The sequence below is a fragment of the Arachis duranensis genome, chromosome 7, assembly GCF_000817695.3.
Source record: "Arachis duranensis cultivar V14167 chromosome 7, aradu.V14167.gnm2.J7QH, whole genome shotgun sequence".
Lineage (NCBI taxonomy): Eukaryota > Viridiplantae > Streptophyta > Magnoliopsida > Fabales > Fabaceae > Arachis > Arachis duranensis.
Genome location: NC_029778.3, coordinates 3,658,202 through 3,676,997, shown reverse-complemented (window position 1 = coordinate 3,676,997; position 18,796 = coordinate 3,658,202). Strand labels below are relative to the sequence as shown.

Genomic DNA, 18,796 nt, shown 5'->3' with positions numbered 1-18,796 from the left:
CACGCCTTCTGGCAAGGTGTTGCTGCCTCTATTCTTCACTCATATTTTGTCTTCGTTGTCTGGCATAGTCTTGCCAAGTTCGTCGACCACTCCCACGTGAATCTTCCATTGGTATGTTGTCAACTATAATTAATCAAAGAAACATATAAAAACAATTATACACTTTTATTTAATGACAAAAAATAAATTACAGAAGATTTTACATCATATTTAGGCGAAGTGAGAAGAATGCAGGAGAAGACAGAGGAAAAATGAAAGAAATTTTTTCTATTACGGAGAGATATGGAGTAACCAGTGAAGTGAGAGAGATTAAGAGAAAAAATTGGGAATAATACAATTGACGGAGTAATTGATGTGAGAGGAATTAACTGATGCAGTAGTGGAGAATTAAGTAGTAGAATTTTGTAACTGATGCAGTAACGTGATGTGAGAGAAATTAACGTGGAGAAGTTATATTGAGGTGAACGTGGATGGAAATGAAATAGCAGAATGTTGTAACTGGAGGTAGGTTACTAAAAAGGATAAAAATGGAAAGAAAAATTGGACACCAAAAATGGGTTTTCCCATTATATATTGTTATAGATATATATTATCACATTCTTTTAAGTTTTAACCTATGCAAAATCTTAATTTTTTGTCATTAGATTAGATAATGAGGTAAGAATTGAATTAGTGTAGTAGTTAATTTATGAGGAGTGCTAGGAAAACAATGATTATCTTGAACAACATGAACAATCACTAATCAAATATAAGTATATTACATCCTAATTTAATGCTACTCATTAAATTTACTCTTTTAATCTTATTAATTCACATTGTTCACACATTGTTCATGAATATTATTAGTTACCTATACTTTTCCTTAATTTATTAGTCTTTTTTAAGTGAAGTGTATAAAATATGATTTTTTTTTATGTGACCAAAATTTTAAATAAAGTTCTGATGCAAGCGCTTGGATCACGATCAAATTGGGGGAGATTATGAAGAAAAACAATTTGATAATGAGGTGCATGAAAGCACCAAGTTAACTACGAGACATTAGGGAAGCTGGGAAAGTAGGAAACTACACCGTTAACCCTTTAGACCCGGAATAAGTGTGTGTTTGTGTGTGAGGAAAGGCAACTTAAATTAGCTTCAAGCTTCATTGCAAGCGATATGAATGGATTGGATAGTCTTGATGTCATCATCTCATCTCATCTACAAATGTAATAACTTATACACATTTCCATTCTCCTTCATTCTTATCTCTCTCAACTTTCAACATTTTCATTTAACACCAAAATTTAATCTAATTTACTTGTAAGCCATTAGGATTCTTCTAATTATAAGATTTTTGAATAATAATATCAACCACATTTTAGTTTCAACTTTGATCTTAGTCATGTAAATAAATAAAGGGTAAATTAAATTTTTTTATTAAAAATATAAAAATTTAAATTTTTAATACATTTATTTTGGATCTATTAAATAAAAAAATTTAGCTAAACTCATAAATAAATAATCCTTAATTTTTGACACGTGGCAATTATATACTAGCAATTGGTTGGTTAGTGTTAGTGTTAGTGTCTTGATTAATTTTATTTTCTCTCTCTGAATGAATTCATTCCTTGCACTTTCTCTCTCCTTTCTCTTAGTTTGCTTCTTAATCCATCCAATTCCAAAATAATCTCTTTGCAACTGCATATTCAATTCGATCTCTTTCTTCTCTCTCTGCAAAAGGAACACAAAAATGTCAACCAATTCCGAAACCGCGACGGTTGTTGCGCGTGGCCGTTTGGCCATGCTCACAGCTCACCTCCGTCCCTCCTCCGCTGATGACGTGGCATCAGCTCTTCAGCCTCTCCGTCTCTCCGTACAGTCGTCTCCGCCTCCGAACGTCAAGGGAACGTTGACCGTCGTGGACGAAAGGACCGGAAAAAAGTACACCATTGAGGTCTCAGCTGAAGGCACGATCAAAGCCACTGATCTCAAGAAGGTATGTGATTTCTGATTTGTGATTGTGATCGAATCAAAATTTTAGTTTTGATCTCTGTGCTCTAAGGGATTTCTAATTTTGGGAGATGTGTCTCATCAAATTTCGCATCTTTCTGTGAGTGTGTTCGGTGTATATCGTTGTTTATGATCATGGCTATGCTTCTAACGATGACGTTAATGTCTTTACCGGGAACAAAAATTAATTATTTATTCATGGTTACAAGCTGAAGTTACAAAATAAATAAATAAACAAAAATTGTAGCCGTAATTTTAGATATCAATTTTACCTATATGGATTAGTGATTTATATAAATTAATAATTTAATATTATAACCATGGATATGATAACATGATTGGAATCTAAAATAAAAAATTACCAAGACACAAATTAAATTGTGGGGTAATTCTGGTTTCTTTATTTGCAGATAACAACGGGGAAGAATGACAAGGGTCTCAAGCTTTATGATCCAGGCTATTTGAACACCGCCCCTGTTAGATCAACTATTAGTTATATCGATGGCGATGAGGGGATTCTTAGATATAGAGGGTACCCAATTGAGGAGCTTGCAGAGAAAAGCAATTTTACAGAAGTAGCCTATCTCATTTGTGAGTATTTCTTTAGCTGCAGTGTGTATGTATATATTGTATTCCATGGTGCTTGTTTATCAGTAGAAGAAAATATTATATCTTTAATGCCAGTGAGGAAACATGCATTTTGCCATAGTCCTGGAACCTGTTAGTTACATGTTAACATTTAGATGGCATGAAAGTTTCTAAAGTTTGTTGACTCTCATTCTCTTATTAGTGTATGGAAATTTGCCTTCTGAAAGTCAGCTAGCTGAATGGAAGTTCGCTATATCTCAACATTCAGCTGTTCCACAAGGTGTTTTGGTGAGCTTCTATGCTATATCTATTTCCCATAGTCCTATCTGGTGTTTGCTATTCTTTTTGTTTTGGTCATTGACGCATTTAATATATAAGCAACTTCCAGGGATTGTATTACTGCTTGAAATTTAATATTCGAGTGGAGTCATTTTTTATTTTTTTTAAGTAGGTTTTCTGACCTCTTTATTTCAGGAAGATTTGCTGTTAATTTTCTGGGATGGTTTAGATCAACCTGCATAGGAATTTCTTTTTCAATGTAGTTCCTTTTAGTTTATATGCAAAGGAGAGAAAATATGCTGTTCGATTCTTTTTAATGAAGTAAGAGGTTACTAATCCCAGTTGTGGTGTTATCTTATATTTGATTTTGTAGGATCTTATACAAGCATTGCCCCATGATGCACATCCTATGGGTGCGCTTGTTAATGCCATAAGTGCTCTATCCATTTATCATCCCGATGCGAATCCTGCTCTCAGAGTAAGTAATGAAATCTTCTGTCAATTGGCTACTCTTTTGAACTGTTCTGCATTGTACGTGTCTAGTAATAGCATAACATGACATCTTGTAAATCTTAACCAGTTTTGGTTACATGATCTTTCTTTTTCTGTTTTGATGTCTACAAATTGAATTTTGTTTTTCATTATCTATTATTGTTTAATGCAGGGTCAGGGTGTTTATAATTCAAATCAAGTGAGAGATAAACAAATAGCACGGGTTATTGGAAAGGTATGCCTATTCATTCTCTTTTTTCTCATCTCCCCCATCTGGGTCTGATATACCTAAATTATCCATACAACTCTATCTTTTTTGCAATCATTGACCTGCCCAATTTTTTTTGCTGCAGATAACAACGATAGCTGCTGCAATTTATCTCAGAATTACAGGAAGACCACCTGTGCTTCCATCTAACAATCTTTCTTTCACTGAGAATTTCTTATACATGCTAGATTCCCTGTAAGTTGTGTGTATGCTCTTTTTCTATTTGTGTGTGGAATAAGTGTGTAATGGAACCTTCACTCTTGATGCGTTCAGGGGCAATCGGTCATATAGACCCAACCCTAAGCTAACTCGTGCACTGGACATCATCTTCATCCTGCATGCAGAGCATGAAATGAATTGTTCTACATCCGCTGTTCGACACCTTGCATCAAGGTAGACATCATACTACAACACTACTTAAGCAACAGAAAGCAGCTGATCTAATCTTGCTTAATTATTAATTTATTTCAGTGGTGTTGATGTATTCACTGCTGTTGCTGGGGGTGTTGGAGCTCTATATGGACCTCTTCATGGTGGAGCTAATGAGGTTCGCCCCCTATTTCAGAATATTATTTCATTTAGGCCTATGACACTAGGAATGAGAATATAATTTAAAGATTATTATTATTATTATTATTATTATTATTATTATTATTATTATTGGTATCGTAAACTTAAAAATAATATGAAGACTTTATTATTATTATTATTATTATTATTATTATTATTATTATTTCCAGAGGACTTTTTTTTTTAAATGTAAGGAATTACTATAAAGAGTTAATGAAGCTGTTACAATCTTTTGTTCATTCCTTATTATATGATGAAGTGAATACACATAAGCACAACACTAATATTTCAATGTATGAGCATCCTAATGTAACCTTTGATTATGCAGGCTGTCCTCAAAATGCTTAGTGAAATTGGAAGTGTTGAGAACATTCCGGAGTTCATTGAAGGTGTCAAATCCAGGTGGCTACTACTTTCTTTTGTTTTGTGGGTCTTATTTCTTCCCAAATTTTTGGCTTAATGCTTGTACCCTGGAAAGATAGCATCATGGATTGCTATTGTTGCTTCACTTTTTGGGGATTTCTTAAATGAAAGTGGGGGAAAGAAGATAACTTAAGATAAAAATCTTTTTCTTGTGTCCACAGGAAAAGGAAGATGTCTGGTTTTGGTCACAGAGTATACAAAAACTATGATCCCAGAGCAAAGGTCCTAAGAAAACTGACAGAGGAAGTTTTTGCAATTACTGGCCGGGATCCTCTTATTGAGGTATTTATCCATTTTTAATTCTGTCTTTCCTATTTGTTAATACAATGACATACCTACGTGCGGGTATAGATCCTCACATGTGAAAATTTCACATGATTTGATCATATATGATATCTCTAAACATGACATGTGCTAAAAGAAAATTCACATGGAAGGTCTGTTCTCCCCACGTTTATAATTTTCCTTATATTTTACATTTTTTATTGTGTTAAAATTAAATTGCAGATAGAATTAGATAATATCTTAAGACAAAAAAATCTGTAGCAAATTTTTAATTTAAAGCATTATTGTTTTAATTTGATTCAGTATGTTTAGTTTAAGCTTTGAAAGTTCTAACTTGTGTGCGAACGCTTGATTGTTCAGGTTGCAGTTGCCTTGGAGAAGGTTGCACTATCTGATGAATATTTCATCAAGAGGAAGCTATATCCAAATGTTGACTTCTACTCTGGAATAATTTATAGGTAATCAATCATTACATCTTGTATGGCAATTAGATTTAGATATGATAAATTATGCTTATGCATGCTCGAGTTTGATGGTTTTATGCAATCAGGGCCATGGGGTTCCCACCTGAGTTTTTCACTGTTTTATTCGCAATCCCTCGAATGGCCGGGTACTTGGCACATTGGAGAGAGTCATTGAATGATCCTGATACAAAGATTATGAGACCTCATCAGGTTACTTTCTTTCTCCAAATCACTTTGTTTATGATTTCTTGCCCATTAATCAGGATTATAGTTGGTTATTTCATGCATATGGTTGTGTAGTATTTACCAGAAGATATAGAACATCTGATGCATTTCCGGTTACATTTCACTTCCCTAATTTCACAGAATCTATTCTATGCTTTAGGTTTATGTTGGAGAATGGTTGCGACATTATAAGCCGATCAACGAAAGGATTGTATCAAGTGATGGTGACAAGCTTGGCCAGGTAGCCATGTCGAATGCCTCAAAGCGGCGGCTCGCTGGATCAGGGATGTAGTTTAGAACCCCAGTTTGGATGAGTGTCATGACCAAAAGGTTATACATAGAAGATGTAGGGAGGACGTAATTCCTTGTTTTTGGACTTGTATTACTTTGCTATAACCAGGGTGATTCATAGGGAGCATGTCACTGGATAAATAATGCAACTTCAGTCTCATCCATGAAAAATGATGTTGGGTGGGATTAGTTGTTCAAGCCATGTATTCAAGCACTATATATAGGTGCTACTCCTTCTACTTATACCTTTTAAGTACTTTGTTAAATATTAATTTTGATTTTATTCTTGAAAATAAAATGAAGATTGTTACGTTTCATATCATATATAAAGGTGTAGTCACTTGTCCTAGAGAGCACACTGGTCACTGCAAGCAAATCCTTAGGTAAGAGTGAAAGGAAACTGGTTGAATCTACAATCACTATTTGGAAGGCATAAAAAAGAGTTTCTTCAAATGTACATTAGAGACAGATTTCTATATAGACATGGTGACAAGGAAACTTTCATCAGTTGTCTGACATGTCTGAGTTAACTTTTACAAGATGGTAACTCCCTTCTGTTTCAATAAGTGAGTGAGAGGAATTAGCATCAGCATACATAGTACTACTATATGTTGACATGCTTTGTGATCTACTTGGATTCTGCCAGAAGTGATTCCTCATACTCTTATATCTTGAATTTGAACTATATGCTGAATATCCAGGATCAGAAAGTATATCTTGAATGTCTGTCCAACCTTCAAGCATGCTCACTGCTTGTGACATTGTTGGTCTTAGTGTTGGAGATGCATTAGTACATAGTAGAGCCACATTTAGCATTACCATTGCCTCTTTTGTTGAATATTCTGACCCCAAATCTGGATCAACAAGCTCTAGAAGATTTCCTCTTTCTTGCAAGACATATGCCTGAAAAAAACCTCAGATTTCAGACTAGAATAACCAATATCAATTTATATCATGCAATACAAATCAATCCTTGTTTGTAGTAGTTACCCAATCAAGAAGATAAACAAATTCCTCATTAGGTCTGTAATTTGTGTTGCTCTTTCCGCTAACGATTTCCAATGCAACCACCCCGAAGCTATACACATCTGCTTTGTCAGTTAAATAGCCACGCATTGCATACTCAGGAGCCATATAACCACTGCAAAATGACAACAAACATGTAGATGAATTACAAATAATAACTTTTGAAATGGTTGCAGAATACGATGAACTTACATTGTTCCTGCAATTCGAGTGCTAACATGACTTTTGTCATCTTCATTGAGTTTAGCCAAACCAAAATCCGAAACTTTGGCATTGAAATCCTTGTCTAGTAAGACATTACTAGTCTTTATATCCCTATGAATGATCTTGATTCTGGACTCTTCATGGAGATAAGCTAAAGCTCTAGCTATACCAAGACAAATCTTCTTCCTGGTTGGCCAGTCCAGTTTCACTTTTCTGTCTAGATCCTTACCTACATATGATTGTGATAAAGATAATCAGTTGATTCATTCAATATACTTTATTCAAATTGCAGGTGTGAATTTATAATGTTAATCATCATTCTGAAACTTACCAAATAGTATCCGAGATAAACAATTGTTTTCCATATACTCATATATCAGTATTAACTGATTACCCTCAGCACAACATCCATAAAGCTTAACCAGATTTGGATGTTGAAGCCCTGATATCATTCCTATCTCATTCACAAACTCACGGTTTCCTTGCTTTGATTTTGATGAGAGTTGCTTTACTGCAATTACAGTTCCATCTAATAGTAGCCCCTGCATCATGGACAAAGGTTTATATATAGTTTAGATAGATTCGACGTCAATCCGTACATTTCGGCTAAATAACACCAGAATGAAAAAGAAGGATGAAACATACCTTGTAAACAGAACCAAAGCCACCTTCACCAATTTTATTAGCTACATCAAAGTTTTTAGTTGCTGCTTTGATTTGTTTTAAAGTAAACAATCCTGTCTGCAGATCTATACCCCTAAGTTCTGGGAAGAAAATAAGAAAAACAAGAGTGAAATTTGAATTCAAGTTTTAAACATGAACACTGCTTTTGGAGGTATACTTATTTGAAAGAAATTGAAATACTCAAATAAAAAAATAATAGTTCTTCAAAAATCTTGGTGGTATATTGCAAATTTGCAATGTTCCATACCTTTATACACTGCATTGCTTCCTCCTATATATCCCTTTCTCCTCATTACACCCAACAAAATAAGAACAAGTACACCAACAGCAGCAACTGTACAAGCAGCTAGCAGAATGATGTAGGTTTTGTGGCCATTTTCTGATGGTACTGGGAAATCTGGGCAAGGGAAACAGTATTTATAGCTTTTGTAGAATCAACAACAAAATCTAGATATACATAGACATAAAATTTAAACACTATGAAAATTTTAATTCCTTTAATACAAAGTAGTAAACACTATGCAGAAGTTTACAAATAAGAGTTTAGCTTGGAAACACTTACTAGGCTCTACTGAGATAGCAGATACTAGAGGTCCATAAACTCCTCGAGTCGGTATGCCGGTTGTGCCCTTTCCAGCCCAGTAGAAGTGAATTTTCAATGTATGTTCTGTGACAGTTGCATTAAATGTCTTCACAATTGGCTTGCCAGTACCACCAGCTGCTTTTTGGATATCAAATTCTTTCAACACCAATTTCCCCTGAATTTCAAACACAACAACACATTCATCTACATCAATGCACAATTCAGTAGGAACCAAACAACTAGAATCATGTCTAAATCATGTGGCAGTAGCTACCTGGATGTACACATCAAAAATTCGCCTTCCGAGACTGTAAAATGACCTGTCATTGATAAACATAATCTCTGCAAAGTGAAGCTCAACAGTGTAGTTTCCATTGATAAGGCATAGGCCATAGTATGTCAGAGCAAGGGGCGAAACACGAGCTGTAGTGTAAAGTTCTGAATTGAGTGCAGAGACATTTACAAGTCTTGAAGCATTAGTCACAATAAAGGGATCAGAGTCAATGTCATTGTCCATGAAGCTTCCAGTGCTGCTTAGAGCCCATCCCTGAGTAGGGTAATACAATATTGATGCACCTCTTCCTTCTCTGTCGGCTTCATAAACACGGCCGCTGACATTTGCTTCCGGTCCACCACAGTTTATGTTCATGGAGTGAGAATCTGTTGCATGAACAATGGCAATTAGGATTTCTTGGATCATGCAATCATGTTTACTAGAAGTTTTAGTAACTTCTATTTTGTTTATTTCTTTAACTTAGAAGAGATTCATAAGTTAATCTTAAATTTAATGCATTACACACACTTACATTTGGTAACTGAGGCAGGGCATGGAAAGTTCCTTTTAAGGCATGTAGAAATCCTACTTCTGCAACAAAATGTGGAATTTAAGGTAAGGCCTAGTTTTTCAGAAAATTCTTAAAATCTGAAAGTGTTAAACTTCATATTCAAAGCAAAAATAGCTTACTGTGTATCTGCGGATGAGGAGTATCCCTCAACAAGGTTTCTGGAAAAATAGCAAAAGCTAATTAGTTATAACTGATAACTAACATTCATTTAAGTCAAAATGAATATCAGACCTTAAATTAAACTTACAAGGTCCCTCCTCTTTGACATTCAGTTGGACTAGAGCTATCCCAGTTGAAGTTATTCGAAGAGATATCCCTGCACCAAAACTAGTATGTCATGATCGCGGTTTGAATAAGAGTGTTATGCAAGCTCAATGATATTTGTCTTTAAACATCAGATTTAGTATTAACATATCTGAAATCTAGATTGTTTGTAAACTAATGCCATATAACTAAAAGATCAGGGGATTTCACATACACATTTTTACTAGTTCTAAGGATCCAGCTTGCTATGGTCCCTGATAGCATGTTCCCAGTTAAAAACCTGCAACATATATATGATAAAAGAAAAGGAAGTCGTTTCATTAGAAAGGTGAATGAGATGATTGAATCACAAATTTTCATTAAATCCATTTACTTACATGTAGTCAAGTTTGTCAAGGATGGAAAAAGATTCAGGTATCTTCCCACTCAAGCCATTGAAACTCAAATCTCTAAAACAATGAAGATAAATACATGAACTTGTTTTGCATAAAGAATGAGTAAATTCAAAAACCATGTGTATATAACCCTATATATATGTCTGATTTGGTGATTTTACTTACAACATTTTCAGTTTTTCCATTCTTCCTATATAATCAGGGATATTTCCTTTGATCAAGCATTTTCTCAGTACCCTACATTATAAGATGTCCAAGAAAAAAAAGATATAGGCCATTGTTATATTGAATTTGAGAGGGAAAAAAAAGATATATTGAATTTGAATCACTGAAAACTCACAGTGTCTTCATGGATTTCATATTACTCAGTGGTGGGAAAGAAGAGCCTTTAGTACCTTTTAGGTCACTTATCCTCCTAAGTATCATAAAGGAAAGAAAAAAAAATCACTTGATATATTCATCATCTTTAATCAAAGTTAATAATAACAATAATAGTAAAGTATTACAAGCATACAAATCACTCAATCTTGTCAATGCAGATATGCTAGAAGGTATAGGCCCCTCAAGAGAACAACCCTGCATGTGCCTGTAACAAAGAGGTGTGGAAATTAACTATTTTTGTCTATATGATAGTATCTGATTGGATGTCTGTGTAAATATAAAAACAAATACAATAAAAAGAGAACAAAGAATTAGGCTTACAGCTTTTCGATTGATGTCCAATTACTAATGAAATCCGGTATCCTCCCGGAGAAACTATTATCGCTTAGCCTCCTAATATGTGACTTCACAAAGATTATCAAAGTTTATCTATGGTGGAATGTAGACAAATCAGATTGATAAGAAAATACTTACAGATCATTCAACTTGGTTAACTTGGAGAGTGATGCTGGCAATGTTCCAGTGAATCCATTTGATGACAGAATGCTGAACAAATAAACATGATTCATTCATGTCAAGCAATACTAGATATGTTAAGTAGAGAAAAAAGAGGTAAAGAGTTTTATTATTACATCTTTTCTAGATTGATCAACTGTCCAATCTCATTTGGGATGGGGCCTGTAAAGTAATTTCCCTCAATACTTCTGCAATGTTCATGCAAATATTGGAAATCATATATTACCACATACATTGTTTAGAGTACATAACATTTCTACTCACAATAAAGGTGAAAATAAAGGAAAATGCATCAACTTACATGTTTTTGAGAGTTGTAATATTTGTGAGAACCTTAGGGAATGGACCTGATAATTTGTTTCCCATTAAAGAGCTGCAAATTCAGTTAAGAACAAATCTATATTGTCATTGGCAAGCTGTTTACTTGCTGAGGAAGAAACATAGTGTTCGCGCATGCGCACTGCGTGCTGCGAAACCAAAGGGTTCATTATATGAGAAAGAAACTTCTTACAGCTCAACTAAGTTCATGGAAGCCCATTGTTGAGGTATAGAACCAGTGATGAGGTTGCGACTAAGGTCCCTATTTGAAAGTGCAACACCAAGTTAGAGATAATGGAGCAATGAATCATAGTTCAAAAGCTGAGGTTTGGTTGGTTTATCTTACAAAATCTTGAGATAATGGAGCTTGGAAAACTCTGGTGAAAGAGTACCACTCAGATTCTCTGCCTTCAAGTATCTGTAAGATTTTAGAATGTGAAATTAAAATCAGGAAATTAGAATTTAATCGTGCTACCACTATGCATACACTATTTATAATAAACATTATTTTGACACTAGTACTTTCTTAACTACTAGCAGGTGCTTCCTTTGTTTTGCTAATTAAAAAATAATCTAAATATACAATTAATATGAAGCACTTGGTGTAATAAGTGTTACTGATTAGAATTTAGGTAGTGGTTAACATGATTATGATTAATGCAAAATGTTCCAACAAAGAAGCCTTAAAACAGAACAATGTAGAATTTATGTATTTTCTTCATAAAAGAACAGAAAACATTCTGTTAAGTAAGCCACTAGTCATCTTTGAACTTAAATCAACACTTCCTATTCAAAAAACCAGTTAACATTTGCAAAAATTAAGATCAAATTTTGACTTTAGTAAACTCCAAAAGTAAATTAAGCAAACTACAGTGACATATTTTCAAGCCTAGTCAATCTAGGACTTATCAATTGGATATAAAAGAATATATAATTTAAAAGTTTGCAGTAAGCACTGACCAAAAAGTTATTACAGATAAGAACTTACTTTTGCTGTCTTAAAAAAAATGATTAGATCAGAGGATCCACTTCAAAGTCAACTATGACATGCAATTTGCACAAAGATCTGTCACTTCTGAGGTGTGAAAATGATGATTGGACTTTGCAACAAATTTTCAAACTTCACTCCAATTTAGACCAATGGGGCACTTTGACACCTCACTAATTTGTTTGATTAAGACTAATATATAAGACAACATAACTCATTGTATGGCCAAAGGATATGCACACATTACAACAAATATTATAAAAGATACTACAGAGAAACTCTTACTGTTTAGAGAATCAGTGATATTAATATTGAATCCTTCAGTGATTCTCAATCAATAAAATTTGTTACATTCAATAAAATAACTACAGTTACATTATGTTAACAGAATACTACAAAGACATACATAATTAAACCTCTAAGTTATATATATAGCTAAGCATAATTTGAAAGAGGAAGATGATTTATGAATTTTATGATAAGTTCAGGTAGTTATAACTAACAATTTGAAGGAAAATTCACATGAAGAACAATTAAATGGAAAGCTTGAAGAAGAAAAAGTGAGGCTCTTCCTTCATCTCCCTAAAGGCACATGCTTCCATGTGATTTTCTGCCATAATTCACATTAAAAATGAATGATTAAGAGAGAGAACAGTACATGCTTACAAGATGGCAAGAAGATTGATTGAAGGAAAAGCAATCACAAGCCACAAAGCTCTGAAAGCTCTTCTTATCAGACATGTTCCAATTCCCTTTTCCACTGCAAGGATCAACACCAAAGTCCCAATCCTTCTTCCCTAACTTCTTCCCTATCTCTTTCAATGCCTTCACTGCACATACATAAATCAAATCAACAATAATGTTATATCAATCATTAATTATTAAAATTATGTGACCATATAAGATTTGACCAAAATCACTTCCTTCCTATAACTATAGAATACAAAAAGCAATAATTATATTAAGCTACTAAGACAAGAAGAAGTAGTAGTAGTGAAGTAATGACTCTCTTACCCTCTTCATTGTTGAGTTTTGGTGTGGCAGCAGAAGCCAAATGTGACAAGAAAACCAATGAAGTTGAACCAAGGAGAAGAAAAAGAAGGAGCTTGGAACAACAGCAATGGTCTAAATTATTCTCCATGATTAAGTTTGAACTTTGGAGTGTTACTAATTGGTTGTTGTTCCAATAAGTAGCAGAAATAAATAAAGAAGGGTAGTGAGGTAACAACTATAGGGAACTCATTTATGAGATTTGAGTCATGATTCATCAGATGAGGATAGTGATAGATATTAGGATACAAGAAAAAATAAATAAATGGTTATGCAGCATAAGGTACTGTGTAGTCTTATTGTAAGTAGGGACCAAATTAAAATACTATTATTATGGCATAATGCCAAACCCAATGTTAATCTTAATGTATTAATATTAATCTATAAAGCACGAACACTTTGTTATGTTGTCGTGTCTGCGTGTCGGATACATTTCAGATACGATATTCACCGACATTCGTCCGACACGCGTGTCTGCTGTGTCCAAATTAACCGTGTCTCAACAAAAATAAAAAATTCTTCTCTAGATACACTTGGATACACCTAAATATCATCATGTGTCAGCGTGTTCGATCTTATTCTTAATATATATTCTTAAAATAAATTTAGATATAGTATATAGTATTATTTGTTAAAACAAAAAATATTTTAAATATTTGATATAATTAAAATAAGACATTAAAAATAATTTAAAAAATTAATTCATATTTTAATATCAATAAAATATTAAAATATCATTAAGGGTTTATCTAAAAAATACTTTATATTTTATATGTATGCGTGTCTCCGTGTCATGTAAGATTTTAAAATTCGCGTATCGGCGTGTCCCGTGTCGTATCGTGTCGTGTCTCATGTCTGTGTCAGTGTCCGTACATCATAGATATTAATATAATGTATAATATTTGTTTATGATTGTAAGATGCAAGAGGGAGTAGAATGATACTGTGAGAATAAAAAACAAATTGTAATAAATAAAATATTTTTGTTTATATATATATATGATATATCTCTTTGACTCTCTGTCGGCATTCATCATAATAATTAAGTGAGTTTTTACTTTCAGCACAAAATTTATAGACATGGTTTTCTAAATCTTATGAAATCTTCTTTTATGACTTTATTGTTTCAATTATATGTGTTTAAAAAATAATTATATTTTGTGAAACATAGGTCTGTAGATGACAAATTTTGATGAGCTATGCAGGACTTCAAAATAGGATTAAGAGTATTGTTATTATTATTGGACCAACCGACCATGTTTAATTGTTTGTTTGTTTTTAATTTTCTTCTGCAAATTAAAGCTCTTCTAACTGCATAATAATAATATTCCACCAACATTTTATTTTCAATATTTTTCTTGTTTAGAAGAAAACGCGTTATTTGATCTATTTATTACCATTGACCAACCTCCATCATTAAGTCTCTTTGTTGAAGCTTTCAAGCAAAGTGTCCAATGCACTATAACGAAATCAAATAGTGAGTTATGTAACTTGATGATGATGATAATAATATTCCATATAAAATATTTATCTTAAGGGAAGTGACAAAGATAAAAGACTCATGATATAGTAAGGTGTGATTCCAACTTTGTTAAAAGACTTATTGGAGGCAATTAGGCAAATACTCATCGATATTTATGTAAATTTTTTTTTTTTAACCAAAGATAAAGAGGTTCGAATCTGTGACCTCTTAGATAAATATAGAAAAACTATGACATTTGAACTATAATTCGTTGACATGTGAAAATTTTTTTTGGTAATACAGAAATGTAATAATTAATATAATTGGGAGAGACAGAGTAGACTTAACTTTCAAATTATTTGTGTGTTATTATGACTCAGAATTTTTATTCAAACATTATACATTTTGATGAGTTTGGAAAACTCTTATTTAATTTTGATGATGAACAAATATTATTAAAATATTTAATTACAAAATTATTAATTTGATCTTAATTCATATTTGCTTAATTAATAATTTTGTTGTGCAGATTTTATATTGGGCCGAAATGAAAAGAAATATCCCAAGCCCAATTAATTAAACTTCAGCCCCATATAATTCTTGTTGTGTAATTTTTTGGCTGAAACGGTTTTATTAATTGGGCCAGAAAATTTTAACTCTACAAAGCCCAAAGAAAGCCTTCTTATGTGTTCATTGCTTGATCCCAATTTCATCAGGAAAGCAAATGTTAACTAAATGGGCCAGTTTTAATCTCAATGTTACAAGCCCAAAATGTTATTAGTGATAAATGGTTCCAAGCTTGGTCCGAAACCAAGGAAAAATGAAAGCAAAGTGCTTCCAGCGGAACCAAACCTTTAACCATGTGATGGATTTCTTTTAACCATGTGATGGATTTCAAAATCTATTACATTGTTAATTAATGCATGGGAAATATGAGAGAGAAAAGTTCAGCTGAATGATTGATGGCTATTATGACAAACACGCCACTCTAAGCTAGGGAAGTAAAAGCAAGCTATTCTCAATTAATTGGTTTAACCACTTTGTATTGCTTCTCTTCAGATTCTTTTCATTCTCTCTCATCTCTTTCTTCTTCTTTCTTCGGTCCTTGTCCAGGAAGCTATGGACGCTATGCTCATCAAAGAAAAAGAAGAAGTTGCATGCATCAAGACCATCAAGTTAATGATGGCAGGAAAAAGAAAAGTATGTAGTGGCTGAGATTTTCACCAAATGTGGTTAGATTTGGTGAAGTAATTTCGGATCCTTCATGCTCAGAAAAGGAAGATGAAGATTCGGCCAGCAAGGGAGATTCTTGAAGCATGGCTTGTCTTTGATTCTGCTCAACCACCACAGGGAGTAGCTAGAGTGGCGAAGGGATGGTTGAGGCAGAGATTGAAGTAGATGAAGTCATCATCATCATGAAGCATCAAAGGCCAGAAATCCATCTTGGAGCTACCTGAGCTAACAGTTTTCTCTTCTCCTTCAATGTTCTTCTGTTTTGTAATTTTCTGTTTAATTTTGTCATGTCTTGAGTCTCATGGAAAAAGGCAAACAGTGAGGTTTGTATGAAAAAACCATAGAGCGGAAAAAGGCAGAGAGTGCAAAATTAAAAGAAAAAGCCATAGATGTCTTAGAGTTCCTTTGTTCATCTATGTTGTGTTTCATGATTCTGTGGGAATCCCCTTGTAAGTTGGATTAGCACTTTACAAGTTGTAATCAGATTGATTATAGTGAAATTCCATCATGTTTGTGATGGAGACTGGATGTAGGCTGCACTGCACTTAGCAGCCGAACCAGGATATATCTGAGTGCAATCTTCTTCTCCTTTCTACTCCATTTCTGTTTTCTACTACACAGGAGCAAAAACCAGAATTATCTCGTGCCAAGTGACGAGACAAAAAGAAAAGTCTTGTAGCAAGGGACGAGACAAAACAAAGTTGCTCGTGTCCAATGACGAGCAAAAACAGAAAAGTCTTTTTTAAAGGTCAGCAAATGTTAGCATCGTAAAAAGGGGGCTAAGATTCAACCCCCTTTCTCTTATCCACTGAAACCATCACATTTCATTCATAAAAATCATTCCATATCTTTTGGAACCTACTTTTTATTCGAATTAAATATTAAATACCTTACCCAAAAGAGTTAGATATAATCTATCACTAGTATTTTCTCTCTTTAAGGATATTCTTCTTAAGTGATTTATAACTTTATTATATATGTATAATGAAAAAATTGAAAATGAATTTATTAATAAAGCATTTTTTTTTAATAAAGCATCGTTTGCTTAAATTATTGTTGCCTTTATTATGTAACATGGAAAAGGATTTGAAGATGATGACAGCGTTTGTGATGTTATTCATAATAGCAAAATAGCGAATAGATACACTATGCCTTTTTTTTTTAATTCATATTTTAGGTCTTATTTGTTTATTTCAAAAAAATATATATGATAGAGACAAAAATATCAACCAAAATTAAAAAAAAAAGGACAGATAATACACAAACTAATAGACTATATTTAATATATTATTAATTTGTATTTTATATTTTATATTTAAATATATATTTTTAGTTAATACTTACCATTGATCATGATATGGTTGATCCACAAACTAATGGACTTTATATTATTTAGCTGATTGGCTACTTTTAATAGCCGGTCTCGTATACCATAATTTTTGTATGAACATTGGTCAACGCCATCTCTATGAAAATAATCATGACCATGCAAATCATATTATCATTCAAGAGAACATGTTCGTCTGAAATAACATCACTCAAGAAAATGATGAGTTATAGATAGATAGGATCATAGGACTTTTAATATTTTCTTCTTCTTTTTTTTTTTCTAAATTTAAGAAAACTCTAGAATATTATGAGCTACTAATTATTGTTCTGATCCATACTTTACGTTTTTGACAAACGATCATTCACATAAAAATAATTTTATAATATATTTAACTAAATTATTATTATTATTTGTTCATATCCTAATCCAATACTATGGTCCATGTCCAAAAAAGATAAAAGATGTTCAACTCAAAGATTGGCCTTCATTATATACCCGACCTCTTGACATAAGCTCCTCTCCAAAAAGGTCAGACTCGACATGAGCTGGCAAGTATACCACCCCCACTTCTTTAATCACGCAACTCGAACGCTGACTTCCAAACGCGAACAAGTTAGAGACCACCATCCATTAATGTTTAGACCAATTCTTTAAGTCCAATTCACTTATTTCAGGTTACCCACGTAATATTATTAATATAATACGTATCTATATTTTAATTATTATTTTTATATAAAAACACTTTGAGTATTTATATATGTTTTGATAATTACCATAAAAGTTTGGTCATATAATTTCTTGTAATTCCAACTCTTTGAATAGGTAGAATTTTAATTTGTTATCCACTTTCATTCCTTACCATTGATTAATTCTTGATAACGAAAGGAGAATGAAGGGGTTCTACAGAAATTAAAGAAAGCTAAATAAAAATGAAAATGATATCTAACGTGTGGGGACCCTATCTATATATACATATACATGGAGATTAATTACATCGTGGCTAGAGGCTGCTTATGTGGGGCACAAAAAACGCGCTTATAAAACGATATATATATATATATATATACAAATAATTAAATAATATAATAAAATATAATATTCAATGGAAATATTATTAGAGAGTAGAAGATAATATACATCTTTATTTCTTCTTTATTTGTTAGAGTATCCACGACAATAATTGAACTCTTCTTTAAAGAGATTAAAGTTTTTGCAACATAATTTTCTATATGCACATTTTTAAGTAATAATGCTCTCTTGATCAAATGTTTAAGAAGCCCAATTAGTTAACAATCAACTCTCTTAATGCATTATATTTTCTATTATATTAAAGTTAAAAAAAAGGCAATTTTATGATATAGTAAAAAAAATTTTATAACTTAAAAGTCCAAAATTTGATTTTTGTTCATCTAAAAAAAAGAATTCCAGCATATATATTAATAATTTTAAAACTATATTTCTTCAATGTTAAACTCACGTGCTTCTTACTGATGATTAGGCCACCACGCAATGAGTGGTCCTTTGTTTGTGCCCTACTTAGGGATAGAAACAAATTAGGTCAAATCAATATTATTAAAAAATTAAGTCTATTTAACCTGAGTTTAGTCTATAATATATTAAATTTTTTTTTTAAATACCTGAATT

At 32.7% G+C, this 18,796-nt stretch overlaps 2 protein-coding genes across 3 annotated transcripts; one reads left to right on the top strand and one right to left on the bottom strand.

Annotated features, from left to right (window-relative positions):
- Nucleotides 1–1,608: 1,608 nt before the first annotated feature.
- LOC107496452 (citrate synthase, glyoxysomal) lies at nt 1,609–6,191 on the top strand. Its single transcript, XM_016117702.3, has 13 exons — nt 1,609–1,975; nt 2,400–2,580; nt 2,780–2,865; nt 3,230–3,334; nt 3,521–3,583; nt 3,702–3,811; nt 3,890–4,009; nt 4,088–4,163; nt 4,515–4,588; nt 4,771–4,891; nt 5,255–5,352; nt 5,445–5,568; nt 5,744–6,191. Exons 1-13 carry the CDS (start codon nt 1,730–1,732, stop codon nt 5,873–5,875), a joined length of 1,536 nt encoding a protein of 511 aa, XP_015973188.1. The 5' UTR covers nt 1,609–1,729; the 3' UTR covers nt 5,876–6,191.
- A 116-nt stretch (nt 6,192–6,307) lies between these two features.
- Nucleotides 6,308–13,327, bottom strand: LOC107496451 (probable LRR receptor-like serine/threonine-protein kinase At1g07650). Of its 2 annotated transcripts, XM_016117701.3 has the most exons (24): nt 13,093–13,327; nt 12,737–12,908; nt 11,437–11,508; nt 11,284–11,352; nt 11,074–11,145; nt 10,889–10,960; nt 10,731–10,802; nt 10,578–10,649; nt 10,390–10,461; nt 10,216–10,290; nt 10,041–10,112; nt 9,858–9,929; nt 9,695–9,760; nt 9,464–9,532; nt 9,336–9,374; nt 9,178–9,236; nt 8,646–9,031; nt 8,351–8,546; nt 8,036–8,185; nt 7,750–7,868; nt 7,436–7,646; nt 7,093–7,333; nt 6,865–7,015; nt 6,308–6,777 (listed from the first exon to the last, which is right to left on the bottom strand). In XM_016117701.3, exons 1-24 carry the CDS (start codon nt 13,217–13,219, stop codon nt 6,379–6,381), a joined length of 3,105 nt encoding a protein of 1,034 aa, XP_015973187.1. In that variant the 5' UTR covers nt 13,220–13,327; the 3' UTR covers nt 6,308–6,378. The 2 variants fall into 2 exon arrangements, with proteins under 2 accessions (XP_015973187.1, XP_020982816.1); XM_021127157.2 differs by lacking the exon at nt 13,093–13,327 and having other exon boundaries at nt 12,745–12,890.
- Nucleotides 13,328–18,796: the final 5,469 nt, after the last annotated feature.